This window comes from Xenopus tropicalis, chromosome 1, assembly GCF_000004195.4.
Source record: "Xenopus tropicalis strain Nigerian chromosome 1, UCB_Xtro_10.0, whole genome shotgun sequence".
NCBI classification, from domain to species: domain Eukaryota; kingdom Metazoa; phylum Chordata; class Amphibia; order Anura; family Pipidae; genus Xenopus; species Xenopus tropicalis.
This window is the reverse complement of record NC_030677.2, coordinates 16,526,574-16,540,947: the sequence shown is the minus strand read 5'-3', so window position 1 is coordinate 16,540,947 and position 14,374 is coordinate 16,526,574. Positions and strand designations below refer to the sequence as shown.

Here is a 14,374-nt window from a genome sequence, read left to right as displayed (position 1 = left end):
CATCTGAGAAATCTTTATTGTGTACTGATTTATTCAATAAATATTCCATCTTTAGATTATATCAATCCATGCTAGATTGTCTTATTGGGGAGATGGCCATAATAACCTCCAAGCCCACTGTTGGCTCATATCCATCATCCTTTTAATATAAATTCTAATGATGAGTAAGAGAAGAAGGCATAGCCCACAACTGGACAAAAAATATACAAAATACTGTATTTTCATATAGGAAATGCCTACTCAAAGGGTAAGATTGCCAGTAATATAGCGGCATTCTAAAACATATATTATTTATTTGTTTTTTTCCCAGCTATTGCGTTTAAACTGCAGTCTGTTTTTTCCTTTGGAGTTGCCATGATCACTGACCATAGCAACCAGTAAGGAAACAAGAAAGGTGCTTAAGTGACACCCATAGAATGGCCATTGAATCATTGGTTTATCGGTCAATTATAGGAAAGGTGCATCCTAAATAAGAAGACCTTGAATAAATAAAATTGTAACTTGCACTTGATATTTATTTAAAAAAGGAGCAAAAAACAACAAAAAGAAAAAATATAAAAAGAAAGAGATAGATACTTTAAAAAAAATCTCTTCTCTCTTGCCCTTTTAATTGCCCCATTTTTAAATAAATATCTGAGCAATGGGGGCTCTTCTGGGCCTGTTGCTGGCTGGGGGCCACCTCCCTGGTAGGATAGTGAGCACTAAGAGCACAAACACTCTTTACTCTTAAGGCTTTTCTGTCCCTGCTAAAGGCACAGGGCACAGAGAAACGGGTAACGGGGCTCTCTGGCACAGAGAAACGGGCAACAGGGCCCTCTGGCACAGAGAAACTGGTAACGGGGATTCTCTGGCACAGGGAAACGGGTAACGAGTCCCTCTGGCACAGAGAAACGGGCAACGGGCCTCTGGCACAGAGAAAAACGGGCCCTCTAACGGGCACGAGGCCCTCTGGCACAGAGAAACTGGTAACGAGGCCCCCTGGCACAGAGAAACGGGTAACAGGGCCCTCTGGCACAGAGAAACGGGTAACGGGGCTCTCTGGCACAGAGAAACTGGTAACGAGGCCCTCTGGCACAGAGAAACGGGCAACGAAGCCCTCTGGCACAGAGAAACGGGCAACGAGGCTCTCTGGCACAGAGAAACGGGTAACGAGTCCCTCTGGCACAGAAAAAACGGGCTCTCTGGCACAGAGAAACAGGCAATGAGGCTCTCTGGCACAGAGAAACAGGCAACGAGGCTCTCTGGCACAGAGAAACAGGCAACGAGGCTCTCTGGCACAGAGAAACTGGTAACGGGGCCCTCTGGCACAGAGAAACGGGCAACGGGGCCCTCTGGCACAGAGAAACTGGTAACAAGGCTCTCTGGCAGAGAGAAACGGGCAACGAGGCCCTCTGGCACAGAGAAACAGGCAACGAGGCCCTCTGGCACAGATAAACTGGTAACGAGGCTCTCTGGCACAGAGAAAAGGGCGACGAGGCTCTCTGGCACAGAGAAACGGGCAACGGGGCCCTCTGGCACAGAGAAACGGTAACGAGGCCCTCTGGCACAGAGAAACGGGCAACGAGGCCCTCTGGCACAGAGAAACGGGCAACGAGGCTCTCTGGCACAGAGAAACGGGCAACGAGGCCCTCTGGCACAGAGAAACGGGCAACGAGGCCCTCTGGCACAGAGAAACGGGCAACGAGCTCTCTGGCACAGAGAAACGGGCAACGAGGCCTCTGGCACAGAGAAAAGGCTCTCTGGCACAGAGTAACGGGTAACAAAGCACAGAGAAACTGGTAACGAGGCTCTCTGGCAGAGAGAAAAGGGCAATGAGGCTCTCTGGCACAGAGAAACAGGCAACAGGGCCCTCTGGCACAGAGAAACGGGCAACGAGGCTCTCTGGCACAGAGTAACGGGTAACGAGGCTCTCTGGCACAGAGAAACAGGCAACAAGGCCCTCTGGCACAGGGAACGAGGCTCTCTGGCACAGAGAAATGGGTAATGAGGCTCTCTGGCACAGAGAAATGGGCGACGAGGCTCTCTGGCACAGAGAAACGGGTAACGAGGCCCTCTGGCACAGAGAAAGGGCGACGAGGCCCTCTGGCACAGAGAAACGGGCAACGAGGCCCTCTGGCACAGAGAAACGGGCAACGAGGCTCTCTGGCACAGAGTAACGGTAACGAGGCCCTCTGGCACAGAGAAACGGGCAACGAGGCTCTCTGGCACAGAGTAACGGGTAACGAGGCTCTCTGGCACAGAGAAACGGGCAACGAGGCCCTCTGGCACAGAGAAACGGGCAACGGGGCCCTCTGGCACAGAGAAACGGGTAACGGGGCCCTCTGGTTCAGAGAAACGGGCAACGGGCCCTCTGGCACAGAGAAACGGGTAACGGGCTCTCTGGCACAGAGGAACGGGCAACGGGGCCCTCTGGCACAGAGAAACGGGCAACGGGGCCCTCTGGCACAGAGAACGGGCAACGGGGCCCTCTGGCACAGAGAAACGGGGCCCTCTGGCACAGAGAAACGGGCAACGGGGCCTCTGGCACAGAGAAACGGGCAACGGGGCCCTCTGGCACAGAGAAACGGGTAACGGGGCCCTCTGGCACAACAGTCACTATTTACAACAGAATCACTACAGGTGCCCATTGCTGCCAACTGGCTGATAGGGTGTAAACATTTTTGTCCTTATTTGTGTAAAGTTACATTGACTGCGTCGTATGAATTCATTTTATCTTTACTGGGACATTCAGGGACTGTATTACAGCTTTGTGTTTCCTTTGGGGATCACTGCAGGGAGATTATTATCAACATATGGAGGTTGATACTGATAATAATGAGTATATATATATATATTAGCGAATAAAGTGCCCCCTATTGTAACATATAGGGATATTATAAGTCACAGAGGAGTTCCTTATAATATATAGTGAATAAAGTACCCCCTATTGTAACATATAGGGATATTATAAGCCCCCGAGGAGTTCCTTATAATATATAGCAAATAAAGTGCCCCCTATTGTAACATATAAGGATATTATAAGCCCCCGAGGAGTTCCTTATAATATATAGCAAATAAAGTACCCCCTATTGTAACATATAGGGATATTATAAGTCACAAGGAGTTCTATGACCTTATAAAGATTCGAGGCCAAGTGCTTTTATACAGGTCATGTGACAGAAATTATATATACAGGTCACGTAGTGAGTCATGTGACAGAAATGACATCACTAAATACCGTTTATAACAATATTATTTACAGTTTGGTGCCATAGGGAAATGACCTGTATATTGTATATATATGTTTCCATTTCACACACATTGATGGCAGTGGCTCACCTCTTCAAGCAAAAAGCCCAGCCCTATCAGCAGGTCATACTCCCCCAGATTTATATAATACACAAAAGTCATTAATATCCTGTAAATTTTATCCTTATAAAGGTGCTTAGTGATGTTATCAATTAAAAGAAAAGTTGTGTATTATAATAAATAATGTACCCCCCGTTGAAAAATACAAGGATATTAGAAGTTCCCTCGGAGTTCTATGAGCTGTAATAAAAGTACTCAGTGCCGTGGTTATGGAACTCCTCTGTGGCTTATAATATCCTTATAATTTACAATAGGGGGTACATTATTCCCTATATATTTACCCTTCTGCGGGCCAAGAACATCCCAATCACAGCAGTTTTTGAAGTTACAGAAATAAAATTCTAAATCATAACTTTTGGCTCACTCAGCGACCAATCAGGTTTTCATATTAATAGTTTTATAGGCCCTTTTTGTAACAGGAGCCCCCCCCCTCCCCGCTATTTGGCCATCACCTGAAAAGCCAGAAGCTCCAAGATGAACGATCATTGTAACTGGCATATGTATGGCCACCTTTACCCTAAGGGCGAAGACACACGGGACGATTAGTCACTGCCAACTTTTTATACAGTCACAGCGCAAACAACATGCAATTTGTCGCTACTTGTATATTAGTCTATAGGCAACTAAGTTGCCACGATTAGTCGCTGAACTTTTAAAAGTTGTGGCGACTAATTGCCCCCGTGTATGTTCGCCATTACACCACAATGTCAAAGGGTCTCTGACTTTTTTATTCATTAGTATTAGAAGCCTATTGTGATTGAGGGCAGTGCTGATATTGTTTGTACCCATTATAAAGATATGTACAGGCCACACACGGATTTCCTCAACTAAGCGGCAGTTGTCCCACTTGGGAGGGGCACAGGCACAGAGCGAGTTTTGGTCAGAACTAATTGTTATCATATCTAATAAAACTATTGAAACAAAAAAAGAACAAATATTTTGCTAAATTGTTCCTCCAAAATGTTGTTTTAATTTGCTTTTTTTTTGTTTTGTTTTGTTTTTGGGTGTAGTTGTTGTGTTTGGCCGGACTTGGGGTGTTGTTCCTGAGAGGAGCAGGCAGTGCAGAGATGAAACATGCCTGTGTGGTACTGAGGTTGGTGGCACCGGGCTGAGAGAGGCGGCTATGATATAAATAAGGAATCTAGTTGCCTATTACACACCTGGAAGCTGGGGGGATCTACAAATCAAGCAAAAATCATTCTGGGCAAACAGAAATCCTAAGCGCTGCCTATTGCTGCACCCCCACCGGCGCCCCCCGGCTACAGTGGGTATGCGGCACATAAGGAAATATGGTTGGGCAGTGACATGCAGACCAGCATAGTGTGGTCACGTGGCATACAGTATGGGGGCTCATAAAGAAGTAGGAGGTCCCCCCACAAGCTGGGGCAAATGAAACATTCCAAGTGCAACACAACAAATGACGGATAATGAGTGTTCCGCCGGTAACTGGCTCAACCAATCACAATGCTCCGACTGGGAACAGCTCAAGTGAGTGACTAGAAATGGCAGTGGAAGAGAGTTGAACAGTTTGGTCTGTGATTGGACATGATGGAAAGGGGCGGAGACAAAGTTCTCATTTCACACGTCCGTCATCTCATCCTCCAGCTCTGCATCCTCTGCTTCCCCTTCCAGCTCAGCGTCATCCTCCTCCTCCTCCTCTTCTTCCTCGGACGTGATGTCGGGGGTCATCAGCTTGCGCTAGGCACTTGGGGCAGGAACACACGAACAGGTAGTTCTCCCTGGGCAGAAAGAGAAAACATTGGGGCGGGTTCCACAGACTCTCTATACATCGCTATAATAAGACTATGGTACCTGAGAATCTTTTGGCGGCTGTGCCGGCTGCGGTCCCTCTGGCAACAGTCTAGGTAACTAATGCAGATTTCCTAGGGAGAGAAGCCATACAGGGGGATATATGGGCACAACAGAATATGGCAGATATAGAGATAAATACCCCAATGAGGGATCCTGCAATATACTATATTTGTCTTTATACGTGTGGCGTAGAGCGACCATATTATTTCCGCTACAGCATAAAATGGGGGGGGGAGTCCTGCAATGCTAAACGTACCTCTCCAGGCTGGATATCTTCCAAAGCAGTGAGATGGAGGATAAAGTTGTTGTCTGGAAAAGAGGCCTCTGCGTTTGGCACACAGCTATGGTTACCTGCAAGGGAGTATGAAACATCTTCACCGTGAAGCAAATGAGCAACTAAGGGGGCTGTTCCTGCTGAATTGCTTAGTACAGGGGAATCCCTATTCTGCCATAGTTTTTATGGTATCTCTCTGTACAGGCTATGAGCAAACTTAGGGGGCTGTTCCTGCTGAATTGTGCTTAGTACAGGGGAATCCCCTATGCTTGCCATAGTTTATGGTATCTCTCTGTACCAGGCTATGGGCAAACTTAGGGGGCTGTTCCTGCTGAATTGTGCTTAGTACAGGGGAATCCCTATGCCTGCCATAGTTTTATGGTATCTCTCTGTACAGGCTATGGGCAAACTTAGGGGGCTGTTCCTGCTGAATTGTGCTTAGTACAGGGGAATCCCTATGCTGCCATAGTTTTATGGTATCTCTCTGTACAGGCTATGGGCAAACTTAGGGGGCTGTTCCTGCTGAATTGTGCTTAGTACAGGGGAATCCCTATGCTGCCATAGTTTTATGGTATCTCTCTGTACAGGCTATGTACAATGGTGTTTACCTGAACTAATTATGATTATATTTTATTTTTTCTAAATGTGCCGCCAATGACATCAAACGTTTCTAACTGTTCCTAATTGGTCAGTAATGCTCGTTTCCTGCATTTGTAAGGGGAGTGTAGTTTAGGAGGTAATAATGAAGGTTAAACAGTGGTTAGACAGTTGTGGAACAATGGAATTCACTGCAAGACTGAGACTGCAGGCTTAGTTAGTATCACCTTAGCAGTAACTATGGGTTGAAACAAAGCAAAAAGGACACAATTATACATTTACCTGTAAAAGCCAATAGCCTATCACAAAATGAAGGGGCCTTCCAATGATAATTACATACAGGAAGGTCCCTGTGTTTTCCCCACAAACTGATCTGCAGCATCACACTCAGTACATGAGAATGAATGAGCCCTATATATACTGCGCCACGGACACTGTTAGAACTCACAGCAGCTCTGCAGCAGGTACAGCCCGGATCCCTCGCAGTTCAGAAATTCTCCCGTCACTGCAATAAAGAGCAGAATATCGATTGTCTCCTCCCTGCACCCCGGCAATGGTCCCCCCGACCCCGAGAGCCCTCTCCTGAATGGGTTAAGGGTTCTACAATGGAACTTCAATGGAATACTTCTAACCCCCCCCCCCGCTTCTGTGCCATGACATGTCGCTTTACTGCAGTGCAGTCACAGGCTAATTACCCAATATTACTGTACATATATATATATATCTCCATCCCAAATCTGCTTTCCACATACACATTCTTTCCAATATACATTTGTTATGTTCCTCCCGTGTCTGCACTGGTTTGCTGCTGCCCCTACATACCCTTCTCTATGTCCTTGTAGAGTTGGTCTATGAGAGAATCCAGCTGTTCCCGCTCTCGAGGTGGGAGTTCTAGGGCGTCACAGGCATGAACCCACTGGCTCAACGAGCTGTATGGGATGAAATAGTCATGTCAGCTAGGGGGCGCTACAGCTCACACAGGGATACTGCCCTTTGGGGTTCTGCTTGTAGTGACACTTTAGCAGGGATAAGATGGGTCAGTGGCTTTAGTCTCGCACATTATCATATACAAATAATAGGAATTAAAGGGTAAACCTTCCTGCACTACTGGAATAGATTCATACAGATAATCATGTGACTCCTCGGGCGTCTCACCTCGTGCCAATCCCCTGCCCGTTGGTGCCAACCAGTGCAAAGAGCGAGCGGAAACCTTCTGGGGTGAACCACTGTAGGGGATAGAAGGAAAACGTCAGGCAAATACGGTCAGGGGCTAAAATCAGCCAATAGGGAAACAGGATCACACATAAGCCTATTGTAAGCAGTGCTGGGGCCAATCAGAAAACTCTCATAACTGGAATCCTATAGACCTATAGGGAAATAATAAAGTGCTATAGGGCCAGGGGCTAAAATCAGCCAATAGGGAAACAGGATCACACAGCAGCCTATTGTAAGCAGTGCTGCGACCAATCAGAAAACTCTATAACTGGAATCCTATAGACCTATAGGGAAATAATAAAGTGCTATAGGGCCGGAGGCTAAATCAGCCAATAGGGAAACAGGATCACACAGCAGCCTATTGTAAGCAATGCCGGGGTCAATGAGAAAACTCTCGTAACTGGAATCTTATAGGGAAATTATAAAGTGCTATAGGGCCAGGGGCTAAAATCAGCCAATAGGGAAACAGGATCACACAGCAGCCTATTGTAAGCAGTGCTGGGGCCAATCAGAAAACTCTCAGAACTGGAATCCTATAGACCTATAGAGAAATAATAAAGTGCTATAGGGCCGGGGGCCCAATAGGATATTTGTTCTTACCACCCAGCCCAACTCTGTAAGTCGTTATATACTAACGTGGTGCAGCAACCAACCAGCCCCCCCCATTTATGAGAGGCGGAGCCTCAGCATTAGGGCGTCCCCACTGTGTTTCTGCCCTGACTCTTTATCCGTCGCGCACTTACTCGACTCACGCGCTCCTCATACAATGCGTCCGTGAAAAGTCGCCGCAGCTGGTCCAGTTGGCCCTGAGAGTAGCAAAGGTAAGTGTTTAATATCTAACGTACAGCAGAACTACTAACTTAACCCCATAAATGCCGAGTGCCGGCAGTAATACGCTGGAAAGGGTTAATCCCTGATGATACAAAGATGGGCCCATTTTGGGCTGTGACTATTACTAGTCACAAGGAAGCAGGGGTGGGCCAAATTGCAAATATCATGGTTCTGTTGCGGGGCAGCATTGCACAAGGCTCCTCCCTGTTAATTAGCTGATTGGCGACACTGTGTTTTTATATAAAACTAAAACTTGTCGCTGATAATAATGTAAAATGCAAAATACAGTCCTTCAGGCAAAGTATGATTTGCGTTGCATCAGTGTAGTAAAGTCCCAGCTTCCTGTCTGCCACAAATTCAGCAGCCCTGTCTTGCTTTACGGCAGAGATTTTTGATATTGGAGCATGTAGCTCAAAACATACATAACAGGATCAATGGCCCAATCAGCTGTGAGCGGGAGAGCTAAAGCTTAGTTGGGCCGGGGGGAGCGAGAGCGACGGTTCCTTTAACCATTTGTGTCTCTCTCACCTTAAACTTGTCTCCCAGAAGCTTATGGACAATCTCCTCCTCCTCATTGGCTGTCTTGTTACAGAACTGGGAGAAAAGGTGCATCCACCAGTCCTTATCCTGGGCCTGTACCTGGGGGCAACGGGATAAACCACAGATTAGAGAGCCCGGATAAACAGCCCCCTCCCAGCGTAGAGGGTAAGTGCAAGCTCCCAGGGACAAACTGCAAGCGCTACTGAACTCAAATTCATCATTACCTAATTAGTCCGTTGTTTTATCCCTCCCAGCTGGCTGCTTAAGCCCCACCCACCACAGCTACTTACACTCTATATCAGGGGTGGGCCGAGTTGTGCCGCCTTAAAAGAATAATGGCCCCTGATTGGTTGCTCCCCATGCGTGCGCGTGACGTCAGCACGTACGGGGCACAATCATATAAAGTATGCAGGGGGAGCTGCGGTCAGAAGCAGTGGGAGGAGGGAGCAAGCTACACGTAGCTGGGGGGGGGGGGGGAGATGGAGGATGCTGGGGAGGAGCTGGGGAATGGAACAGGAGGATGCTGGGGTGGGGAGCTGGAGGATGCTGGGGCAGGGAGCTGCAGGATGCTGGGGGTGGAGCTGGAGGATGCTGGGGTGGAGCTGGAGGATGCTGGGGTGGGGAGCTGGAGGATGCTGGGAGGCAGCTGGGGGTGGAGCTTGAGGATGCTGGGAGGGAGCTGCAGGATGCTGGGAGGGAGCTGCAGGATGCTGGGGGTGGTGAGCTGCAGGATGCTGGGGGGAGCTGAGAGGCCCCGTTATTTGTGACGCTGGCCTGGCCCGGCGGGGAGTCAATGTGGCCCCTGTGCCAAAAAGTTTGCCCACCCCTGCTCTATATGAATAAAGCCACAAGGCACAAAACACAATATACTGACTAGAACACTCCAGCCCAACGTATAAGCCCCTGGCCCATATCTGCAGAACAGTAGGAAGGTCACATGTTTACTGAAGGTGCCCAGGAAGGAACGTACCTGCTTAATAGTGCCCACCATCCGCGCCATTAGCATGATGCTGGCAGTCTCCGGCGGGTAATGCATATTCCTGAATGGAAAAAGATAAAACAGCGCTTGTGTGTCTGTAGCGCCACTGCCATTTTAATCAATTCAAATTCATACACTTCTGCCCTTTATGGTGCAACCAACTGACCGGCGCTATGGGGGGGGGGTCACAGGCGGCTGCACCACAGAAAACTCTTAGAGAATTTAGAAATCTTATAATTAGATTGATAGCTTGAAAAGAAGAAAAATGAAATATAATGCCCATGCTGATAGGGAGGGGGGGTACCTACCTCCAGGCCTCCTCCAGTTTATTGAGGGGATGTGCCGGATTATCCCTGGAGGCCCCCAGGCAGAGGGCCCGGTGGTACTGATCCGCGGCGGCTTTGAGGCACTCGGCACTGCAGTACGTCACCTACAAAAGGAATTGGCACAAACCGTTACTGGCATCGCCCAAATCTCTATATTCCATCTGTTTGTACTGGGGACCCTTAGTGGATTCAGTGCCCCCCAAATTCAACAAACAGGGTGAGGCTCAGAGGGGTTAATCCCCGAGAGCACAGCAACTCATAGAGACACCCACGTTGCCCCCGGCTGAGGGTGGCACAGCCATAAGGAATCCTGACCTGGCATCGCGGGCACTGCTGGTGCAGCCCATTTCGGACTGTGCAGAGCTCTGGGTACGGCAGGACCACGTGGGCATTTCCGGACAGTCTCTGGGCATTCTCCTCGGCAGTCTCGAGAGAGCGCAGGCAGTGATCGCAAGCTGTGGAATTACAGACAGGGCTCAGGGAGGGTTTGGGAATAGCAGTTACGGAATAGGTGCAGCTCCGGCACCCAGTCCCCCCCACCCACTACCTCACTGTACCTCCAGGCTTTTGATATTGGGCACCATACCTACCCCCCCCCCCCTGCCAGCCCCCAGCTGAATGGCTTTAGTCAGATGATCAGCCTTTGGGGCATTTGGATCTCTCTACAGAGCCAGTCTCACTGTGCCCACATGCACCCAGTACCACTAGAACCCCAAAAGGAACTCACTGCCCAATAGAGACTGCCCCCATAGCGGCTAAACTCACCCCGGTACCGGTACAGCGCATTCCACTGGAACTGGGAGGATACGAGCGGCTTTTCCTGGAATATCGTCTCCCCTTTCCGTATGGCCCGAGTGGCAAACAGGCCCTTCCCCTACAGGGAGACACAAGGGCAGGTTAGAGGCGCTGAGACACAACAGGAGAGTCATGGGCAGATGCCTGGGCTCCTATGGGCTTCGCTGCCACACAGATCTGGGGCCTTTACTCTATATTCGCATTACTCTGGGGCAGTTATATCTCTATGCAGGTTATTCAGATCTCGCTGGGCCCCAGCCACATCGCTACCAACACACAAAATAATATCTGATGTACATGTGTATAAATATGTTCTTTTGGGGCCTGCAGTATGGCCATACATGGGGGGATCTGATTGTATGGGGGATCTGATTGTATGGGGAGATCTGATTGTATGGGGAGATCTGATTGCATGGGGGGGGATCTGATTGTATGGGGGGATCTGATTGTATGGGGGGGGTCTGATTGTATGGGGAGATCTGATTGTATGGGGAGATCTGATTGTATGGGGGGGATCTGATTGTATGGGGGGATCTGATTGTATGGGGGGATCTGATTGTATGGGGAGATCTGATTGTATGGGGGGGGATCTGATTGTATGAGGGGGATCTGATTGTATGGGGGGGGTCTGATTGTATGGGGGGGATCTGATTGTATGGGGGGAGGATCTGATTGTATGGGGGGTCTGATTGTATGGGGGGAGATCTGATTGTATGGGGGGGATCTGATTGTATGGGGGGGATCTGATTGTATGGGGGGGATCTGATTGTATGGGGGGGAGATCTGATTGTATGGGGGGGAGATCTGATTGGTATGGGGGAGATCTGATTGTATGGGGGGGTCTGATTGTATGGGGGGAGATCTGATTGTATGGGGGGGTCTGATTGTATGGGGGTATCTGATTGTATGGGGGGATCTGATTGTATGGGGGGGATCTGATTGTATGGGGGGGATCTGATTGTATGGGGAAGCAGAACTTTCTGACCGGTGGGGCCCCTGCAGCCCAGTACAGAGTATCCCCAAAGCCCCATCTGTGACTCCCAGGTTTTATTCCTTCCAGGTTTGCCCCACACAGCTTGTGTATAACACACAATACCCAGGTACAACACACAATACCCAGGTACAACACACAATACCCAGGTACAACACACAATACCCAGGCGTACAACACACAATACCCAGGTACAACACACAAACAACACCCAATGCCCAGGTACCACACACAATACCCAGTACAACACCCAATGCCCAGGTACAACACCCAATGCCCAGGTACAACACACAATACCCAGGTACAACACACAATACCCAGGTACAACACCCAATGCCCAGGTACAACACACAATGCCCAGGTACAACACCCAATGCCCAGGTACAACACCACAATACCCAGGTACAACACACAATACCCAGGTACCACACACAATACCCAGGTACAACACACAATACCCACGGTACCACACACAATACCCAGGTACAACACACAATACCCAGGTACCACACACAATACCCAGGTACAACACACAATACCCAGGTACAACACCCAATGCCCAGGTACCACACACAATACCCAGGTACAACACCCAATGCCCAGGTACAACACACAATACCCAGGTACAACACACAATACCCAGGTACAACACCCAATGCCCAGGTACAACACACAATACCCAGGTACAACACACAATACCCAGGTACAACACACAATACCCAGGTACAACACACAATACCCAGGTACAACACACAATACCCAGGTACCACACACAATACCCAGGTACAACACACAATACCCAGGTACCACACACAATACCCAGGTACAACACCCAATGCCCAGGTACCACACACAATACCCAGGTACAACACCCAATGCCCAGGTACCACACACAATACCCAGGTACAACACACAATACCCAGGTACCACACACACAATACCCAGGTACCACACACACAATACCCAGGTACCACACACACAATACCCAGGTACCACACACACAATACACAGGTACCACACACACAATACACAGGTACCACACACACAATACCCAGGTACCACACACACAATACCCAGGTACCACACACACAATACACAGGTACCACACACACACACACACACACTCCCCAACAAGCTTCACATGAGGAGCCCAAGGCCACAGCCGCTAGTTGCCCCGTTGGCTTCTCATTCCCTGCCGCCCCGACTCATCCCATTACCCGGTCTGTTTCCCGGCCTTGCCCCCCGCTTACTCCCGGCCGATCCCCGGCCCCCCGTTCCCCCGGTACCCGGTACCTTGCCGCTGCTGACAAAGCGAATCTCCACTGCCCGGCGCGGCGGCTCCTGTGGGGCACAAAAGGCGAACACGTCGCACATGGAGGCGGCCATGATGGGAGGGACGTGACCCCCGCCCTGGGCCAGCTGATCCGGGGACTGCCTATCCCTTCCAGGGGCTACCGACCGGCACCGCGGGCACCTATAAGCTCCACTGGGCTACCGACCGGCACCGGGGGCACCTATAGGCTCCACTGGGCTACCGACCGGCACCGGGGGCACCTATAGGCTCCACTGGGCTACCGACCGGCACCGGGGGCACCTATAGGCTCCACTGGGCTACCGACCGGCACCGGGGGCACCTATAGGCTCCACTGGGCTACCGACCGGCACCGGGGGCACCTATAGGCTCCACTGGACTACTAACCGGCATCGGGGGCACCTATAGGCTCCACTGGGCTACTAACTGATACCGGGGGCACCTATAGGCTGCACTGGGCTACTAACCGGCACCGGGGGCACCTATAGGCTGCACTGGGCTACTAACCGGCACCGGGGGCACCTATAGGCTGCACCGGGCTACCAACCAGCACCGGGGGCACCTATAGGCTGCACCGGGCTACCAACCGGCACCGGGGCACCTATAGGCTCCACCGGGCTACCAACCGGCACCGGGGGCACCTATAGGCTCCACCGGGCTACCGACCAGCACCAGGGGCACCTATAGGCTGCACTGGGCTACCAACCGGCACCGGGGGCACCTATAGGCTGCAGGGGGCTACCAACCGGCACCGGGGGCACCTATAGGCTGCAGGGGGCTACCAACCGGCACCGGGGGCACCGATAGGCTGCAGGGGGCTACCAACCGGCACCGGGGGCACCTATAGGCTGCACTGGGCTACCAACCAGCCCCAGGGGGCACCTATAGGCTGCACTGGGCTTACCAAACCGGCCCCGGGGGGGCACCTATAGGCTGCATGGGCTACCAACCGGCACCGGGGGCACCTATAGGCTGCACTGGGCTACTAACCGGCACCGGGGCACCTATAGGCTGCACTGGGCTACTAACCGGCACCGGGGGCACCTATAGGCTCCACCGGGCTACCAACCGGCACCGGGGGCACCTATAGGCTCCACCGGGCTACCGACCGGCACCGGGGGCACCTATAGGCTGCACTGGGCTACCGACCGGCACCGGGGGCACCTATAGGCTGCAGGGAGCTACCAACCGGCACCTATAGGCTGCAGGGGGCTACCAACCGGCACCGGGGGCACCTATAGGCTGCACTGGACTACCAACCGGCACCGGGGGCACCTATAGGCTGCACTGGGCTACCAACCGGCCCCAGGGGGCACCTATAGGCTCCACTGGGCTACCAACCGGCCCCGGGGGG

General features: G+C 50.9%; 1 protein-coding gene across 1 annotated transcript; it reads right to left on the bottom strand.

Annotated features, from left to right (window-relative positions):
• Positions 1-4,325: 4,325 nt before the first annotated feature.
• LOC116406437 (SET and MYND domain-containing protein 5-like) lies at positions 4,326-13,174 on the bottom strand. The gene is made up of 13 exons (XM_031895282.1): positions 13,002-13,174; positions 10,688-10,796; positions 10,238-10,377; positions 9,905-10,026; positions 9,588-9,657; positions 8,606-8,716; positions 7,990-8,052; positions 7,187-7,257; positions 6,854-6,960; positions 6,480-6,536; positions 5,417-5,511; positions 5,161-5,231; positions 4,326-5,087 (listed from the first exon to the last, which is right to left on the bottom strand). The coding sequence occupies exons 1-13, from the start codon at positions 13,092-13,094 to the stop codon at positions 4,988-4,990; spliced, it is 1,209 nt and encodes a 402-aa protein (XP_031751142.1). The 5' UTR covers positions 13,095-13,174; the 3' UTR covers positions 4,326-4,987.
• Between the last annotated feature and the right edge of the window lie 1,200 nt (positions 13,175-14,374).